Below are 18,239 nucleotides of genomic sequence, written 5' to 3'. Positions count from 1 at the left end.
AGCAGCTGCTGCTCAGATAGAAAGGCTGCTGGTACTCGGGGGCATTCTGCAGGGTACTCGGGGGACATTCTGCAGAGGAGGCAGATGTTGCTGGTACTCAGAGGCATTCTGCAGAGGAAGCTGCAGGGTACTCGGGGGCATTCTGCAGGGTACTCGGGGGCATTCTGCAGGGTACTCGGAGGCATTCTGCAGGGTACTCGGGGGCATTCTGCAGGGTACTCGGAAGCATTCTGCAGGGTACTCGGGGGCATTCTGCAGGGTACTCGGGGGCATTCTGCAGGGTACTCGGGAGGCATTCTGCAGGGTACTCGGGGGCATTCTGCATGGTGCTCGGGGGCATTCTGCATGGTGCTCGGGGGCATTCTGCAGGGTACTGGGGGATATTCTGCAGAGGAGGCAGCTGGTGCTCGGGGACATTCTGCAGAGGAGGCAGATGTTGCTGGTACTCAGAGACATTCTGCAGAGGAAGCTGCATGGTACTCGGGGGCATTCTGCAGGGTACTTGGGGGCATTCTGCAGGGTACTCGGGGGCATTCTGCAGGGTACTCGGCATTCTGCAGGGTACTCGGGGGCATTCTGCAGAGTACTCAGAGGCATTCTGCATGGTGCTTGGGGGCATTCTGCCCGGGAGGCAGATGTTGCTGGTACTCGGGGGCATTCTGCAGAGGAGGCTGCATGGTACTCGGGAGCATTCTGCAGGGGAGACAGAGCACTCTAGGAGGAGGGTCTGATGTCTTGCAAAGCAGCTAAGGCCAAGGAAGATGAACAGGATGCAGAGAGGACTGGGGGAACCAACAAGGGCCCTGGGGTACAGGTTAGACAAGGAAATAGAAGACAGAAGAGAAGCAGGACCCAGCAAGTGATGCAAAGATAGAATTCCAGGAAGATCCCAAGATTCAAGTATGATCGGCCCCGAGACTAGGTCTGAAGCAGGATGAAGGGACATGGGGCTGATGGCGGAAGCATGTGTACACCCACAGCCTGAACTGTACCTGCACCCCGTGGCACCCTCGGAAGAGGGAACTCCACTCCAGCTACTGGAGCGTGCAGTGTTTCCTGTCTGGGCCTCCACTGGGCCTGGAAGCAGATTCTTTGTGGCTCTACTAGCCATCATCTGCCTCATTTACAGCCCAGGCCTGGTCATCTTTGCTCCACAGGGTAACTCTGAGCAACTTTCCCTCTCTTTGGTAGCAAAGGGGCAACATGCTGTCAAGCCTCCAGTGTTCCCTGGACATTTACCCCAGAACCCTGGCATGGACTGGATACAAGCATAGCTCTGGGGTTGGGAAGCTCAGTGGTACAGTGCCTGCCTAGCATGCATGAAGCCCTGGGTTTGATTCCTCAGCACCACATACACAGAAAAAGCTGGAAGTGGTGCTATGGCTCAAGTGGTAGAGTGCTAGTCTTGAGCAAAAGCAGCTCAGGGACAGCGCCCAGGCCCTGAGTTCAAGTCCCAGAACCAACACACACACACACACACACACACACACACATTCACACAATTCAAGAGACTTTTATCTCCCATTAACCAAAAAATGAGCTGTGGCTCATTGGTAGAGTGCAAGCCTTGAGCTCAGGGACAGTGCCCAGGCTCTGAGTTCAAGCCTCAGGACTGGCCAAAAAAATAAAAAAAGATGAAAAAAGTATAGCTCTGCTTCTCAGGAGGAGGCAGCCTCCAAACAAGGACAAAGGAGCCTGCGAGAAGCAAGAGGAAGGCGGGCCTAGAGCTGGTGTTTGGGGGCAGGGGCCTCAGGTGGGCAGGGCCCCCTCGGCATGCGGCTCTGGTCGGAGGTCTTTCTGCTCCTGCTCCAGCTGGTCCAGCTGCTGAAGCCGTCGCTCCACATCCTCGGGCACCTGTACCTCCAGCAGGTTTTCCATGCCGCTCTCTGGCTCATCCCCAATGAGCACCTGCCAGCAGATGAGGCAGATGAGCAGCCAGCTGAAAGCACAACTTCTCCAGCCTCCCCAACTCCGAACCCACCTGGATGAGCTTTTCGCACGCCACCTGGACCTCAGGCTCAGGCTCCCAACCGTGTAGCTCTCGAAGGATCAAGTAGGCTCCCTGGTCCCGCACCTGCTGCCGACCCGGGGCAGTGGCTGTCAGCTGGGGAGATGGGAGCGGTTGCTCAGCTGTCAGTGTATACACCATGTGCGACATGGGGTGCAGTTAGCATAAAGGACCACTGCTCACCAGCATGATGGCTTCAATGAGCATCTTCCGGATGTCCGCATCAGGCTCACGCTGCTTGTCTGGAGGCAGGTACTGCAGGTCAACAGGCAGCCCTAAGGGGGAGTGTAGGAGCTGAGGGGTGTTCCCCGGTGCACAGCAACTCCTTCCTGGAAGGCTTCCGTTGGACACTTCCTTTCCCTCTCCCCCCAGCTGTTTCCCCTGCTGCCTGCCAGTCCTGAGGATCCATCTATCCACTCACTGTCCATTTCTTCCTCCGAGAAATCCTCAGGCCCAGCCAACGGCAGTAACAAGAAGGGGAGAATGTCGACCTCAGGCCCAAGCAACCACTCGTGATGTCCTGACGGCGTGGATATTCAAAGAAAAAGAAAGAAAAGGGTCGATCCATAGCGGCTCGGGGCCCAGCCCCTCCCCAGCCCCCGCGCCCTCCACTCACGGTGCTCGAAGCAGCAATTCCGCAGCGTCCCCACCACCCCGCCCCTGCGCACCGAGGAGTCCGAGTACTGCGTGAGGGGCAGCAGCCGCTGGACCACACACCTGTCGGGAGGGGCCACGCATTGCCATCCCGCTCGGGCCCGCCGCCGCCCGCGCGGGAGCCGGGGCCTCACCTGCCGGGGTCCAGGAGGAAGGCGCGCGCTCCGGGCTGCTGGCTGAGGTTGGAGAGCAGCGGGCCCAGGTAGTGCAGGGGCGCGCGCGCGTTGTAGCCGGGCGTGCACAGCGCGCGCACCAGCCGCTCCAGGCCCGGCGGCCCCGGCTCGGCGGCCGCCAGCGCCGCCATCAGCGCGGCGCACGGCGCGGGCTCGCGGCTCAGGTTGGCCAGGGCAGCGGCCGCCTCCTCCGCCCAGGGCCACTGCGGGTCCAAGGCGCGGCCGAGCAGGAGCGCGGGCAGGCCGGGCTCGGCCGCCAGCAGCGGCCCGTGCAGGCCGGCGTCCGCGGCCAGGTTCACCAGCGCGCGGGTGGCGTCGCGGGCCGGGGCCGGGGCCGGGGCCGCGGCCAGCGCCGCCAGCGCCCGCAGCAGCTCCGCGTGCGCCGCCAGCAGCCCGCGGCCCGGCCCCGCGCCGGTCAGCGCCAGCACGTGCCGCGCCGCCGCCGCCTGGAGGTCGGCCCGCGCGCCCGGCGCCAGGAAGGGCAGCAGCCTCGCGGCCTCCGCCTCCGGCCCTCCCGGCGCGCACCCGCCCGACACACCCGCGTCCGCCTCGGCCTCCCGCATGCTTCCCGGCACCGGCGCCGCCGCCGCCGCCGCCGCCGCCCGCCCAGGGCCTCGGCCTCGCCCACCCGAGCAACGGAAGCCGCGGCGGCCAATCCGAAGCTCGGGAGCAGGCGGAGGGGGCGGGCGCTAGCCCCGGAGGCGGGGCTAGCCGCGGCGGCCTTCCGGCTGTCCGCCGTCGGCCGGAAGGAGCCTGCGGGTCGGCGTGGGAGCCTCGCGGCCGGCCCTGGCTCGGGCCGCGGACCTCAGTCACGAGCGACAAACCCGGCGGGGCGTGGCTTCCGGAGCCGGGGCCTGCGGCCCTCGCGTGTCGCGGGCGGGGTCGGGCGCGGCTGGGCCCCGCGGGCGGGGGGGGGCCGGCGGCCGCCCCGCGCTGCCTCCGCGGTGACCGCCCACGGGCCCGGCTCCGCGCCAGACTGCTGGACATGAGCCGTGCCCGCGACAAGGGTCGGACCCGGAACCTCGCTCACGCAGCCGGGTCCAAGGCGGTCACCGGCCGGCGGCGCCCGAGCTGAGATCCGAGGGTCGCGCCCACCGCCAGCCCGGCAGCCAACACCAGACGCCGGACGTGGCGCTAGAGTGCTTCCCCGGGCCCAGAGCTCAGGCCCATGGCCAAAAAAACAAAGCTTCGTTCAAGCTTTGGTCCGGGCTGAGGTCTTCGCAGACTGGCTCCCCAACAAAGACTCCCAATTCGACCTCTCAGAAGGTGACTTCTCCGTTTCTTGCCGACTGAGTTCCATTACACCAGGCAAAGGAAGGCACTTACCCAAAGCCAACGATTTTATGTACTTACTCCCGGCCAGACACAGGGCTGGCTGCTCTGGGCATCTGCACTGTTCCTGCCTGCAATGCTCTTTCTCCAACCATGCACAAGTCTGGCAACATTTCATCAGAGCAATTTTCCCTGGGCAGTCTCTATCTAAAAAAGAGACTTGGTCCCCTCCTGGCAAGAACTGCTTCTTCCTATCCACATCTCATAAGACTACAGTACCTGGAAGTAGCAATGAGGCTCAAAGTCACATGAGCAAAAGAGTTCAGGGACAGTGCCCAGGCTCTGAGTTTAAGCCCCACAACCCCCACCCCCAGCCCCACATACACAAAGACTACAGTACCCAAGCCAGGAACCAGTGGCTGGCCTGGCGCCTGTCATCCTAACTACTCAGGAAGCTGAGATCTTAGAATCACCATCCAAAACCAGCCTATGCATTAAAGTCTGTGGGACTTTTATTTCCAGTTAATCACCATCAAGATGGTAGTTGAGTTGTAGCTCAGGTGTTAGAACACTAGCTTTGAAAAGAAAAAGCTAAAGGTCTGGCCAGACCCTGAGCTCAAACCCCAGTACCAGCACACACACAAAAATAGATTTTAGCTGGATGCTAGTGGCTCACACCTATAATCCTAGGTACTCAGGAGGCTGAGACCTGAGGATCACAATTTGAAGCCAGCCTGGCAAGAAAGTCTGAGACTCTTAACTCCAACTATATACACACAGAGGCAGAAGTGGAGGTGTGGTTCAAATGGTAGAATGCTAGCCTGGAGCAAAAATGCTCAGGGAAAGCACCCAAGCCCTGAGTTCAAGTCCCAGGCTGGGCACAAAAAATAAACAATGTTTTTTGGGGTTTTTTTGGGGGGGGGTTCGGTCATGGGGCCTGAACTCTGGGCCTGGGCACTGTCCCTCAGCTCTTCAGCTCAAGGCTAGCGCTCTACCACTTGAGCCACAGCGCCACTTCCACCTTTTTTCTTTTTGCTTATGTGGTGCTGAGGAATCAAACCCAGGGCCTCATGCATGCAAGGCAAGCACTCCACCACTGAGCCACCTTCCCAGCTCCTCAACAATGTTTTTAAAAAGAAAAAAATTAGAAAGCCAGCTGGGTGTCAGAGGCTCATGGCTGTGATCCCAATACTGGCACACACATAAAACATTCTTGCTGGGTTCTGATGGCTCATGCTACTAGGCTCCTAGCTACCCAGAAGGCTGAACCTACACAAGAAAGCCTGTGAGAATTTTTTTTTTTTTTGGTCAGTCATGGGGTTTGAACTCCAGGCCTGGGTGCTGTCCTTGATCTCAAAGCTAGTGCTCTACCATTCGAGCCACACCACCACTTACGGTTTTCTGGTGGTTAATTGGTTATAAGAGTCTCACAAAGCTGGGCACTTATGGCTCATGCCTATCATCCTAGCTACTCAGGAGGCTGAGATCTGAGGATCATGGTTCAAAGCCAGCCTGGGCAGGAAAGTTCATGACACTCCTGTTTTGTTTTTGTTTTTGTTTTTGGTCGGTCGTGGGGCTTGAACTCTGGGCCTGGGCGCTGTCCCTGCGCTCTTCAGCTCAAGGTTAGCGCTCTACCACTTGAGCCATAGCGACACTTCCTCATGACACTCTTATCTCCAATAAACCACCAGAAAACTGGAAGTAGTGCTGTGGCTTAAGTGGTAGAGTGCTTGCCTTAAGCTGAAGAGCTGAGGAACAGTACTCAGCCCCCACTTCCCCCAAAAAAGCCAAGGCCTTGACTTTAAGCCTCTTTCAGTAAAAGCACACAATACACACACACACACACACACACACACACACACACACACACACACACACACACACACACAGTCAGATAACTAAAAAAGCTAGAATGGAACTAGGCACTAGTGGCTCATGCCTATAATCCTAGCTACGAAGGTACACAGGAGTCTGATCTGAGTCTGATGGTGGATCAAAGCTAGCTTGGGCAGGAAAGTCAGTGAGACTCTTCAATTAACCAGAAAAAGCCAGAAGTCAAAGACCACTTGTACTCTAGGGTCAGTCTGCTTCCTTACCATTGGGTAACTGCTACACGTGCTTCTCTATAGACACGTGGTCCCTCCACCGGAAGGACTGCTCTTCCCCCGTGGTCACCATGTCCCAGGTGCTGTCCCGCACCAGAAGTGACCACTCCACATGTTCCGCCAGCTAACTGTCTGCAGGGGCTTCCTATTCCGACCCGCAGCCGTACCCCCTCGCCCACCGAGAGCCCTCGCCTGGAGGATGGAAGAAGCATCTGGTATGTTGGCGAAAGCCTCTGGGCTTTATTCCAGGTGGGTGCCTGGCTGAGAGTGAGGCAGGTCCTGCTGTTGGGACTCACCAGGCTCGGGGGGGGGGGGGGGGGAACCAGAGGTCGCTGCCATATCATTGGTAGCTGTCAGGGTCGGCATCCTCAGGCAGAAAGTACCGCTGCAGGGTGGGCTGCAGGAGCAGGGGGGGCAGCGCCCGGGGGGGGTTGGGCCAGCCCGGGGGGAAGGGCTGCAGGTCTATCCGAGGCAGGGGCAGCTTCAGCACCCGGATCGAGCCGTCCAGCTTGCGGGTGTGGTGGGGGCAGAAGGAGCCTGGAAGCAGAGCAGTGAGGCCAAAGGCAAGGCTGGGGTGTGGGGGCCGGGGAACCGCGTCCACTCTTCATCCCTGGGCCCACTCACCCCGCAGTCTCATGCCCAAGCTCTGAGGGCTGGTCTCCTGCAGCCGGAGGATAGGGTGGAACCTGGAGGGAGGGTTCAAGCTCAGGGAGTCCTGCCGGGCCGCCCCAGGCAGCAGCACGCCCCCATCCTCTCCCAACGCACCAGCGTGCCCGGGGCGGTCGCACCACAGTATTGGGTACCAGCTGGTCTGCGGGTGAGGCTGGTAACGGAGGCTGGAGCGCAGCCTCCTGCGTGGTGCTCTGCAGCTGCATCCACTGCTGCTGGCAGAACAAACTGAGCACATTGATGGGGCCCATGTTCAGCTTCCGCGCGCAGGCCCACAGGGTCTTCTCGAGTGGCAGGAGGACACTAGGAAGCTCAAGGAGGACGGAGGCGGCAGGCATGGGCACCGAGCAGAAGGCCTGCAGAACCTCAGAAAGCTCTTTCCTGGTTGGTCCAGCACGAAACTGCAGCAGCATGCGCCAGAACTCCTGCTCTGGGTCTGGCATCGCCTGCTCAGCCGGAGAGAGCTGTGCGGAGACCTGTGGGACCACCCTCAAGATGCCCGCTTCCTGCACGCTGGGTGGCACCAACTCCTGGAGGGACAGAGATGTCAACAGCTTTGACTCGGGCACGTCACCAGGGACAAAACTAGGTGCATTCAAGGTCTCTGTCTGTGGAGGAACGGCCAAGAGCGGCCAAGAGCAGCCAAGAGCGCAAGGACCCTTGTTCCTCCTGAGCTGGAACTCCCTTTTGGCTGAGCCCGAGCCCTAGGCCCGCCTGGAGGGTACCCTGCCCTGACCGGGTTCCAGACTTCCGGCCTGCCTGAAGTTCAGCCTAACAAGGAGATCCAGAGAGAAGCTGCAGCGGGAGAAACATGGAGGCACGGAGCATGAGCTGGTATTCCTGGGGCCCCACTTGGTGCTTCCTCAGGGCTCTGGGGAAGGGGCGAAGCTCCCTCTGGGAAGGCCACCTGGCCCTAACTCCCAAACCTCCAGCTGCTGGGTGATGTCATCAAGCTTCTGACAGCAGTACGTTCGCACCACAGCCTTGGAGCGGATGTCTTGGTTCCGGACCCAGGTCAGCATCTCTACGTACAGTAAGTCCTTTGGGTCCTGGAGGCCCAGCCTGTGCAGCAGCTCCTTCACCTCCGGCCTGGGACAGGTGCATGGGGTCGGTGACTTAACTTGGGCCTCCCTTGCTGGCAGAGGCCCTCACCCGAGCAGGACTCACAGGTAGCGGGCCGGAGACCAGAGGAGGTAGGACATGAGCTCCACAACCACGTCTCTGCAGTCCTCTGAGCAGGCCAGGAGCAGCTGCAGCGCCAGCACCACAAACTGCTTCTGCATCTGGTCCTGAGCACAGGGAGGGAGGGTTGTGGCTGGCAGAGGCAGTGGGGGGGGGGGGGCGCGCACGCGCAGGGGCTCACCTCGAAGCCGGGGGGTGGGTCCAGGTTGAGCAGGTGCAGGAGGACCTTCCGCAGCCGTTCACGGAATCTCCCAGTCACGTCAGGCAGCAGTCTCGCCAGGGAGAGTAGGATCTTCACACGGTCCTCCCAGGAGGCCTCCAGCAGGAGGTTCACCAACACGGAGGCCAGGCCCTCCACGGTGCCCATCTCTGGGTAGGCCTGCAGGTAGTGTCCTGAGACCCTGCCTCCCACTCTGCCCAAAGGTGGGCTCTTCCTCTCCCCCCACCCACCTCCAGCCTGGGCTTCTCAGCCTCCCAGGATCCCCCAAACCTCCAGAGTGAAGTTGGGAAACAGCTTTTTGAACCAGTTCTGCATAACGAGAAACTGTAGGAACTTTGGCAGATGCCCATAGCGCTGTTCCCAGGGCGAGTACTCCTGGTGGTGCTGGGAGTGGCGGTGGGGGAGCGAGGTCTTGGGCTCCTTTGTGAAGCCCCTGGGCCTCAGGCTTAAGTCCGGGGAAGTCTAGGGCAAGCGGCAGCAGCCTCAGGCTCTGCTTCGCAGGCTGGGGTGTCCCCTCCCCCCCCCCCCCCCGCCCTGGCGGCCGGCCATGCTGGGACCTTGGGTTTCCCGGAAGTACGTTGCTTCTGGTCCAGAGAAGGTGAAGACCAGTCAAACTTCAGCTTGTCTTGGTCTTCCTCCCAGTCCCTGGACTCTTCCTCCTCTTCCTCCTCATTCCCTGTGAGGATGCTACACAGCCAGTGGGCCAGCCTCCGCCGCCACCTGTTCTGGGAGTGCCGGTGGTGCCGCAGCCACTGGGAGTACAGGCTGGACTGCAGGCGGGAGAAGGCAGCGGAGGCGTCTGGGCGGCTGTGAGGCCAGCGGAGCACCCTCTGTCCACCCCTCGCCCTGCCTGTACCTTAAGTCTATCCGAGACAAGGTGGGCCATGGTCACCTCTTCAGACAGCCACATCCGCTGCAGCACCACCGAGTTGGGCACGTAGCCGGGGAAGCTGATGGGCCGTGGGTGGCGCTGCAGGCAGCACCAGGGCCGGCTGAGGGCCCGACCCTCTGCCCGGGACACCCACGTGGGCCCCTCGGGGCCACACATCCCCAGTGGCTCAGCTCTGCCTGCCAGGCTCCCAAGAACCAGGCTGGGCTGCCAGTCCCTCTCCACACAGGAGGGCCAGGCAAGCTTATAAAGCAAAGTGGGGGGGGGGCAGTCCAGGGGACACGGGCTGGAAATGAGGACCAAAATCAGGTGAGCTGGACTGTGGAGAGCCCTGAGCCCTCCCATGCTTTCCAGAGGACGCAGCTCAAGCCCTGGCTTGGGGACGCGTAGGAGCCACGTGGTGGATGTGCAGGCAAAGCTGGGCGTGTGGGACTCCTGGCTCAGGAGATAGCAAGGAGCCGATGCCTGTAGACGTGGCCATACCAGAACTGGGGCCAGGCAGGGAGGGGACGCAGGGACCTGCCGCTTGGCTGTCCGGGCTGCAGGCAGGTATGAGCCTTGGGGGTTATTGAACACACAGGTTTTGGGGAAGGGAGATGGGGCATGCAGGAAGAGTAACCCTGGAAGGGGACTGCTCTGGGAGAGCGGGACGGGGGTCTCACCTTGTAGGGTTCTGTGGTGGCGGGAAAGAAGCCTTTGAGCTTTGAGAGTGATTCCTTGCGCCGTTTATGTGGCAACCGTGGGGCCTGGGGAAGGGAGGGGCTCAGAGCAGAAGGAGCAGCTGGCCTGGGCAGGGGATGCCCGCCCGTGTGGCCGCTCACCTTCTGCTGCGGGGACGGCGGCACACCCACCACCGTGGTCATCTTCCCTTGGAGCTTGTCTGACTTCAGCTGCAGGTCCAGACTAAGACCCAGGACACAACTCAGGGAGGATCTGGCCAGGAGCTAGGGCGCAGCAGAGTTACAGGGAGCAGAGGCAGGCGCTATGAAGTCAGGCACAGGCCTGGGAGGGAAAGGAGGTCTTACCTCGGAGGCTTTGCTGTGCACCCTCTGCCCGACGGGTGGAATGGGCAAGGAAACTGGAGGAGGGTGGGCAGAGCGCTGGTCCAGGGCTCCTAAGGCCTGAGGGACTGGGGGTGTGGGCAATGTCTGGGATTCGCTGCTGACTGCAGACTGCTTGGCACAGGAGGCGGCCCTGGCTGTGGTGTACTTGTCCTCCAGCTCTCTGGCCATGGTGGTGTCTAAGGTGTCCTTTTGATGGTCTTCCTTTCTGGACAGCATGCCCTGGGGAAGGCAGGAGGGGGCTCTGTGAGGCCTGGGGTGAGGGGGAGCCCAGGGTCAGGGCAGGGTCTGGCCCTACACCCACCGCCAGGCCACGGCCGTAGATCAGACACAGGTAATTGTTAAAAGCTTCTTGCTGTTGCTTCAAGGAGAGAGGAGGCTGGGCTGCGGAGGCCAGTAGCCCCCGCTGTAACTGCTGCAGGTCCTTGTCCCGGGCCAGCAGGGCCTGTAAATCCTGCAGTGGGTATGCGAGATCAGGCTGGGCTTCTTTGAGACTTGCTCTGTGCTGCCCAGGGGGTCCCAGGGCCGCCCAGGGACTCGAGGATTGCGGCCGGGGCCTGGAGTGGCGAGGAGGCAGGGCCTGCCCACCCACCTCCTTCGACACTGGCTGCTCAAGCGTTGGTGTCTGGAGGTGGATGAAGGACAGGGCCGCACTGCGGACAGGTGACACGCACAGGTGGGGTGCTGGGGAGCACTGCCAGCGGGACAGGACCAGCCCGAGGAGGGGTGCCAGCGCAGGACGGGAGCCCCAGAGTCCCGAGCCCTTGTGCTGGGGGACAGAGCCAGTCCAGTCCAGGGGTGGGGCCTCCCCGTGAGCAGGGCTGACAGCCTAGAGACCTGAGGCTGGCTTTCTCCTGCAGGTCAGAGAGCGTCTGCAGCTGGGCGTCTGTCAGCGACTGCTGGCTGCTCAGCGGCAGCGGAGGGTCATCTACCACACTCGGGGACATCTGGCACAGCTTCTGCGAAGGGAGAGGAGCAGGGGCTCCAGCATAAGGGACCTATCGGGGCAGCAGCCCCACTTCGCCCGCCCTCACCCCACCACACACCTTAACCAGATAGGATGTGGGTAGGTAGAGGCTGTGGGACACCAGGCAGAGGCGGGAGCCCAGCGCCAGCACCAGGTCGCCACCATCGCTGCAGAAGGCCAGAGCCTGAGGGGCACTATCCAGCTGCAGGAGCCTGGAGTCCAGACCCTGCTTCAGAGTGGGAAACCGAGGCAGCGGCAGTCCTGTCCCCACCCCCAGTCCAACCACTGGGTCCTGGTGGGAAAGAGGTTGGGAATCCCCGAGGGGCTGCCCCGCTTGCCGCCCGGGGCCCTGCCCACTACAGCGGGTGGTTCCCCCCTGCCCAGGGCAGCGGGTGGTCCCCCTGCCCCCTGCGTCTCCCCTGCCCAGGGCGGCGGGTGGTCCCCCCTGCGTCTCCCCTGCCCAGGGCAGTGGGTGGTCCCCCCTGCGTCTCCCCTGCCCACCGTAACAGTTGATTCTCCCCAGTCCAGATGCGAATGGTGCGGTCCAGGCTGGAGCAGGCATACAGCTTGAGCGTGGGACAGCAGCACAGGCCTGGCGGTGGTGCTCAGGGTCGGGGGCCTGGAGAGGATGGGGGTCCCTCCTCCGCATCCCCCCGGCTCCTCCCCCTTACCAGTGATGTGGTCCTGAGGGTCGTCCTGGGGCTGGTGGTCGCAGCGTGGGCTGTCGGCCAGGCCATACTGCACCAGGCCATAGGTGGCGCTCTCGGGATCCTCGAAGCCCACGGTGATGCGTTTGCCCAGCGCGCAGAGCACCACAGCCGGGTGGCAGCAGGAGAAGATACGCAGCAGGCTCAGGCTCTCCTCGGCGTAGGGGAACACGCGCCACATCTTCACCGTCAGATCTCCGCCTGGGGGCGCGGGCTGGGGGTCAGGCGCAGTGGGGGTGGCTGTGGGCTGGCTCAGGAGCGGGAGGCACTGACCTGAAGACACAATGCTGTTCCAGGTGGACGCGATGGCGGTGACAGGGCCCGGGCTGTGCGCCTCCGTGCGGAAGACAGTCTTGGAGGTGCGCAGGTGGAGCACCGACAGCGTGCCGTCTGTGTGCCCCAGCACCGGGAGGTACCTGTGGGCAGTGCACCGAGGCAGGGGCTGGGCAGTGGGGGGTGCTGCCTGGCCCTCCACGGCCCTCCACAGCCTGGCCTGGCCCTCCACGGCCCTCCATAGCCTGGCCCTCCACGGCCCTTCATGGCCTGGCCCTACATGGCCCTCCACGGCCTTCCCCTCCACGGCCCTCCATGGCCTGGCCCTCCACGGCCCTCCATGGCCTAGCCCTCCACGGCCCTCCATGGCCTGGCCCTCCACGGCCTTCCCCTCCATGGCCTTCCATGGCCCTCCATGGCCTGGCCCTCCATGGCCCTCCACGGCCTTCCCCTCCACGGCCCTCCACGGCCTTCCTCTCCATGGCCCTCCATGGCCTTCCACGGCCTGGCCCGGCCCTCCACGGCCCTCCACAGCCCTCCACGGCCTTCCACGGCCCTCCACGGCCTTCCACGGCCCTCCATGGCCTGGCCTGGCCGGGCATGCGCTCCCACCTGTTCTTGTTCCTCCAGGCCCAGGTGACAGCCCCGCAGCTCATGTCCCCCCGGTGCTGGCGCACGGTCTCCCAGCAGGTGGCGGCGCCAGCCGCGTCCAGGAGGTGGCTGTAGAGGTGCAGGGCGCAGGGCTGCGGCGCGGGCCGCGGCGGCGGGTGGTGCCGGTGCAGCACCTCCATGGGGCTGCGGGCGGCGTTGGCGCGGATCAGGTGCCCCTCGTGCGTCAGCAGCCACAGCGCCTCCCGCGGCAGGCAGTAGGCCACGGCGGCCGCGCGGTCCTCGGGCCCCAGCGGCAGGGCGCTCACCATCCTCCCGGTCACCACTGACACCAGGCACACCAACCCGTCGGCGCAGGCACACACCAAGCGCATGGGCAGGGGCGGCTGAGACGGGGCGGGCAGCGTGGGCGCCACCTGCAGGTGGAGCACCGGTGCAGGCAGCTGCGCCAAGGGCGAGTAGAGGTCGCGGAGGATCCACAGGTCCACGCCGGTGGGGCACAGTGAGAGCACCGGCCAGCCAGGACCTATGGGCGGCAGCAGGCAGTCGGCCGGCTCCGCGTGCTCCTCCCGGCCCCAGTGGTCCAGCGCCGCCTCGCCCACCTGCTCTGCAGTCTGCAGGTTCCATGTCCGCAGCGTCCTGTCCTGCGAGGCTGACAGCAGCAGGCTGGTGTTTGGTAGCAGGGCCATAGCCGTGACTGGGCCTGCAGGAGACAAGCTGGTCATAGCAAGGACCAAGGGAGAGGGAGCTGTGTGCCCGGGAAGCAGCACACACACGTGCATGCATGCAGTCCACGTGCACACACACCCACAGCCTGGCCGGCGGAGGGCCTAGACAGCCCAGAGGACTCCAAGAGGTGTGTACGGGTGTGGAGAGAAGGCACCACCAGAGCTGCCAGCATCTGGCGCACCTGTGTGACCCACGAACACCATCCGGATCTGCCAGTCCGCCTCCCACACCTTCACTGTGCTGTCCCGGGAGGCAGTCACCACAGCCCGTATCTCCTTGCAGTAAACCAGGTCCAAGATGGTTCTAGGGGTGAGGGAGATGGAGCGGCTGTGTGGACGCAGCGTGGCCCCCGTGTGTTCCCCACTGGCTCTCCTCAGAGGACCTATCTCAAGTCCCTCCGTGCCCTAGTTTTGCTCACGTTTTGTGCAGATTCTGGCACACATTGACCAGAGCCCAGGCGTCCAGATCAAAGGTGAGCACCGTGGAGCCATAGACCGCGAAGCAGTACTGGCTGTGGAGGTCCGGAGGCCCCAGAGCCAGACGCCTGAATGTCTCGCTCAGGCTCTGCGGCAGCTGCAGGGGCGACCTGTGAGGCACCAGGCGGCGGCCCCCGGAGCGGAACTTCCACAGTGTCAGGCTGCCGCCCACCTCAACCACCAGCAGCAGCCCAAGACTGGGCACTGGCAGGCAGCAGGTGGGCTCACTGCCCAGCGCCCCGTCCACGTGTGAGTGGCTCAGCCACAGCAGGCTGAGGTCCGGCCTCAGGATGGCCAGCGCAGCCGGGCCCCAGCCTATGAAGCGGCCCACTGCACCCAGAGGGGGGGGCACTGCCACCAGCCCCGCCAGCGGCACGGGGGCCTGCAGCTTCCCCTGCGCCCAGCCGTCCCTGGTGTGCAGGTGCAGCCAGCCGGCGCGGTCCAGCACCACGAAGCGCCGGGCCGCCTTGTCCTGAGCCACGGAGCACAGCCCGGCCGCCACCTCCAGGTGGCGCAGCGGCTCCAGCCCGTGCGCCAGGCGAGCGACCTGCATCTCCTCCTTCTTCTCCTGGGGCCAGAGCGGCAGAGCGGCCGTCAGAGGGCGGCCGGGCCGGGGGAGCCCGGGGGGAGCCCGAGGGACCCGGGGGGAGCCCGGGGGAGAGGCCCCCCGTGCAGGCCGGCCCACGCACCTTTTCCACCGCTTCGCGGAGCTGTGCGCGCAGGGTCAGCCACAGGTGGCGGGCGCGCAGGGACCGGGCCCGACCTCGCCGGCTCCTGAGGCGGAGCTGCGGAACCCCGGGCTCCGAGGACCAGGACTCTGCGGGCAGCGGGGGCAGCCGTCACCGAGGCCGGCCCGCCCCGAGGCCAGCCCGGGGCCTCCGCTGGCCGCAGCCCGGAAGGCTGCCCCGGCTGCGTGCGCCCCCGCGCAGGCCGGTCCCCTCACCGCTCTTTTCGGAGAGAAGCCCAGCGACTGGGACATCGTAGACGTCCGCATCATACAAGTCTGAGTCCGGGATCAGATCGCCAACTTCCGCTTTATAGCTGCGGCTTGCGTCCAACGATTCTGCCTCCATTTCCGCCGCGCTGTAGGCGCCCAACAGCTGTTGGGACTTACAGGCCTCGAGGCCCAGGCAGTTGCTAGGACACCGATGCCGCAGCCCCGCCCCCTAAAGGCCCCGCCCCCCGCAGGCCCCGCCCCCACACCATCCAGGTCCACAGTTGAATCACAGAAACTTTTATTGGAAACAGATGAGCTGCAGCAAAGTGACACTCAGTGCACGTGGCCCACCAGGCGAGGTGGGGGCAGGCAGGCACCAGGGTCCCTTGCAGCTGGAGTGTACAGGCCCAGTAGGAAATACAAAAATAAACTCTGTGGTCCAGCTGTCCCTGCCTGTGGCAGTCTGTTTGGGCGGGTGGTCACTTTTCCCACCAGGCCCTGCTCAGTCTAGTCCAGTCACAGCATGGGCAGTAGGAGCCTGTGTGTGTGTGGGGGGGGGGGTGAGTGGACACCCACAGGCTGGAGCCAAAAGGCTAGGCAGGTGTGGCCTTGGGCAGTGCCAAAACTGGCAGTTCCAGGGTACGGCCAGCAGCAGGCAGACCCTGGCAGCCCTCAGGTGAGCAGGTCCAGGTACTGGTTGAAGCTGGATGAAGCTGGGACCTCCGCGGCTCCTGGTCACATGCACATCACCGGGACCCTGGGCAGAGGTGGGCACACAGCAGGCCTTAAGGAGCTACCACCCAGGAGCCCAGGAGATCAGGCAGAGGGGCACCTGACCTGTCCCAACTCCCTCAACCCCCCTCCCAGGCTCCTGGGACTGGAGCCACCACCATCACATACCTGTCCTCTTCCATGGTGTTGGTCTCCTCGGCCCCAACCTCACTGCCTCGGCCTCCGCTTTCTTCCTCCCCTAGTTCCATGTCCAGTGTGTTGCCTGCCTCCGAGGGCGTGTACGTGGAACCACTGGGTGGGGGTTGGAGAAATTGGTCTCAGGACCACCCCTCCCAGGCCTGCTGCTGGACTTATACTGCCAAGGACGCTGGGCAGAGTAACGCTGAGAGCAGATGGGCATGGGTGAAGAATGGCTTGGGCCTAACCAGGAGCTGGGGAGGGGGTGGGTAATACCGACCTGATGGAGCGGCAGCTGAAGAAGACAATTCGCTTGAGCCGCTTGTTGTAGAAGAAATAGTTGAAGGACCAGAGGCTACCATCCTCCCCAAAAGGGTCCGAGTCCAGGTCTGGGTTATAGCTGAGGGGTGTAAAGAACAGCAGTGTGAGGACCCCAGGGTCTCACACTGACCTGGGGGAGCATCTACAGAAGCCAGCACACCTGTAAATGTCACACTCAGCAAGGCAGATCTCCTCATCCACTGCATTCCATAGCTGTGGCTTGAGGGCCTTGAAATCCTCCCGAACAGCGGAGAACAGGCTGCAGTTGACTGCATTGACCACCTAGGACAGGACACAGTTGGGCTGACCAGAGTCCAGGACAGCAGGGATGGACTAGATGGAGCCCAGGAACCACAGAAAGTGAGAGTGGGCAGAGGCCCCTTCATACAACCCTTACCCAGCTCAGACTGGGCTCCCGGCTGAACTCATGGCTTCGGGCTGCGCTGAAGTCATAGTCGGGCCGGAAGGACTCGTTGAGCGTAGCGATCAGGTAGAAGAGGGTCTTGCGGCTGCACTTGTCGCTGAGGGGGCTGTCATCTTCACCTCCCTGACTCTTACTCAGTCTGCGCAGAGACAAACCATCAGCCAAGCCCACCATCCCACACAACTCTGACAGGGCAGACCCCACCTCAGCTCACCTGCTCGGGCTAAGGCCAGACGTCTGTGGTGGGGACAGCGCCTCCAGCACGTGGGGCTGGCCTTCCTGGCAGAACTGCTTGAACATGTGTTTATCGTCTCCGGCCATCTTACATGAGTAGCTTTCAATCCTGTGGGTAGCAAGCAGAACCATGACGCATTCTCTACCCAGAGGCCAGAGCAATGACCTCTGAGACACCAACCCCTGGAGCTTCCGTCACCTGCCAATGATGTGGGCGTCTCCAGTCTCCACAGTCAGCTGTGAGTTGATGGCCTCGAAGCTGGAGTTTTCCAACAGCTTCATGTCCTTGGAGAGGAGCTGTGCTTCTGAGCACGGAGCGCTGCCTGAGGATGTGGGAAGCCACGCCATGGGTGTCTACCCTGCCAGCTGATCCCCGTGCATCGAGTCTGGCCTGAGACCAGGCTTCACACCGCTCTTCTCCTTTCCCTACCTGCCAAACACCCAGCTGGCAAGGAGATGAGATTCCATGACCTGAAGGCGGCAAGTCCAGGCTCCATCTCAACCACACCTCCGCCACCTCGCGAGCCTGCGCGCCAGGCTGCGCCCCAACCTAGCCCTCGCCCCCCCCCCCCGGAAGAAGAGAACCATGCCACCAACAAGCGGCGGGCGGCGGGCCAGGGTGAGAGGCCGCATTCTGCTTCAGGAACTGGCACACCCGGGAGCGGGCACGGCGGCCCCTGGACGGGCGGCGCTCCCCCCTGTTCTAGGGGCTGCTCTTGGCAAAAGGGGGAGAGAACCGCAAGCTTCTCTGTTCTACTGCAAGGACGCCTAGGTCCCTCAGACCCGGAAGAGCGGAGGGAGGGCCGGGCTCCACTTGCTCGCTGCTGGGTCCACCAGCCGGACAAGGGGCACCGGCCGAAGCGCGAAGGAACTACAAATCCCGGGAACCAGTTCGCGGGGTCACAGGATCCCATCGGGCCGTGACGAAACTACAAGTCCCAAGAGGCAGCGTGCCGGCGCGAGGCCTGCCGGGGGCTGTGGTTCCGGCAGCCCGAGACGGCGCGGGACCGAGTGGACACCCACCTGCTTGGGCTGGGCCGGATAGGGCTGGGCCGGCCCGATCGCCGGGCGACGGGGCCGCGGAGAAGGCGGGACGGTCTCGGCGCGGCGCGAGCTCCTCAGGACCGCAGGGCGGCGCCGCGGCCTCCGCTCGGGCCGCGCTGTATCCGGGGGAAGAAGCTCCGCAGCGACGTCCCGTTACTCCCGGCCCTGCCGGCCCCTCCGGGCTGCCACCGCGACATAGCCTCGTCCCCCTGCACCGCGCCCGCTCTCGCGACCACCTTGCCGCGGGCCGCTACCGATCACACCCGCCAGCAAGCGAACCAGCGACCTCCGCCTCCCCCAGCCGGACAACAACAAGCGGCGGCCAGGCCCGGCCCCACGCCTGTGAATGGCCCGCTCCAACCAAGACAACCAGAGA

The 18,239-nt window shown here is 63.4% G+C and overlaps 3 protein-coding genes across 3 annotated transcripts; all 3 read right to left on the bottom strand.

Moving 5' to 3' along the window:
- Positions 1-1,497: 1,497 nt before the first annotated feature.
- On the bottom strand, positions 1,498-3,398 carry LOC138829611 (protein HGH1 homolog). Its single transcript, XM_070026030.1, has 6 exons — positions 2,797-3,398; positions 2,625-2,725; positions 2,430-2,528; positions 2,192-2,283; positions 1,982-2,104; positions 1,498-1,908 (listed from the first exon to the last, which is right to left on the bottom strand). Exons 1-6 carry the CDS (start codon positions 3,396-3,398, stop codon positions 1,750-1,752), a joined length of 1,176 nt encoding a protein of 391 aa, XP_069882131.1. The 3' UTR covers positions 1,498-1,749.
- Positions 3,399-6,552: 3,154 nt separating this feature from the next.
- On the bottom strand, positions 6,553-15,136 carry LOC138829569 (WD repeat-containing protein 97-like). Its single transcript, XM_070025918.1, has 24 exons — positions 14,938-15,136; positions 14,684-14,811; positions 13,937-14,562; positions 13,700-13,821; positions 12,793-13,492; positions 12,181-12,323; positions 11,872-12,108; positions 11,702-11,792; positions 11,280-11,412; positions 11,071-11,192; positions 10,826-10,886; positions 10,538-10,687; positions 10,198-10,455; positions 9,994-10,116; positions 9,835-9,918; positions 9,140-9,253; positions 8,841-9,053; positions 8,554-8,745; positions 8,245-8,442; positions 8,049-8,170; positions 7,808-7,970; positions 6,978-7,411; positions 6,837-6,898; positions 6,553-6,749 (listed from the first exon to the last, which is right to left on the bottom strand). The coding sequence occupies exons 1-24, from the start codon at positions 15,065-15,067 to the stop codon at positions 6,553-6,555; spliced, it is 4,803 nt and encodes a 1,600-aa protein (XP_069882019.1). The 5' UTR covers positions 15,068-15,136.
- A 76-nt stretch (positions 15,137-15,212) lies between these two features.
- On the bottom strand, positions 15,213-18,130 carry LOC138829610 (repressor of RNA polymerase III transcription MAF1 homolog). Its single transcript, XM_070026028.1, has 8 exons — positions 17,843-18,130; positions 17,019-17,142; positions 16,800-16,928; positions 16,559-16,724; positions 16,322-16,443; positions 16,121-16,240; positions 15,832-15,954; positions 15,213-15,688 (listed from the first exon to the last, which is right to left on the bottom strand). Exons 2-8 carry the CDS (start codon positions 17,099-17,101, stop codon positions 15,667-15,669), a joined length of 765 nt encoding a protein of 254 aa, XP_069882129.1. The 5' UTR covers positions 17,102-17,142; positions 17,843-18,130; the 3' UTR covers positions 15,213-15,666.
- Positions 18,131-18,239: the final 109 nt, after the last annotated feature.

Source organism: Dipodomys merriami, unplaced genomic scaffold, assembly GCF_024711535.1.
Source record: "Dipodomys merriami isolate MVZ:Mamm:240054 unplaced genomic scaffold, mDipMer1.0.p SCAF_174, whole genome shotgun sequence".
NCBI lineage: Eukaryota > Metazoa > Chordata > Mammalia > Rodentia > Heteromyidae > Dipodomys > Dipodomys merriami.
Note: the sequence above shows the minus strand (reverse complement) of the source record. Positions and strands in the feature narration are given on the sequence as shown.

Excerpts from the sequence above, each read along its gene's own strand:
- LOC138829611 (XM_070026030.1), bottom strand. The coding sequence starts at position 3,398 with ATGCGGGAGGCCGAGGCGGACGCGGGTGTGTCGGGCGGGTGCGCGCCG. Across the intron at positions 2,529-2,624 it reads GAATTGCTGCTTCGAGCACC|GACATCACGAGTGGTTGCTT; the intron begins GTGAGTGGAGGG and ends CCACGCCGTCAG. Across the intron at positions 2,105-2,191 it reads TCATTGAAGCCATCATGCTG|CTGACAGCCACTGCCCCGGG; the intron begins GTGAGCAGTGGT and ends CCATCTCCCCAG.
- LOC138829569 (XM_070025918.1), bottom strand. The coding sequence starts at position 15,067 with ATGGAGGCAGAATCGTTGGACGCAAGCCGCAGCTATAAAGCGGAAGTT. Across the intron at positions 14,563-14,683 it reads TCCGCGAAGCGGTGGAAAAG|GAGAAGAAGGAGGAGATGCA; the intron begins GTGCGTGGGCCG and ends CTCTGGCCCCAG. Across the intron at positions 7,971-8,048 it reads TGGTCTCCGGCCCGCTACCT|GCCGGAGGTGAAGGAGCTGC; the intron begins GTGAGTCCTGCT and ends CACCTGTCCCAG.
- LOC138829610 (XM_070026028.1), bottom strand. The coding sequence starts at position 17,101 with ATGAAGCTGTTGGAAAACTCCAGCTTCGAGGCCATCAACTCACAGCTG. Across the intron at positions 16,929-17,018 it reads GACGCCCACATCATTGGCAG|GATTGAAAGCTACTCATGTA; the intron begins GTGACGGAAGCT and ends TGCTACCCACAG. Across the intron at positions 16,725-16,799 it reads TCTGGCCTTAGCCCGAGCAG|ACTGAGTAAGAGTCAGGGAG; the intron begins GTGAGCTGAGGT and ends GTCTCTGCGCAG.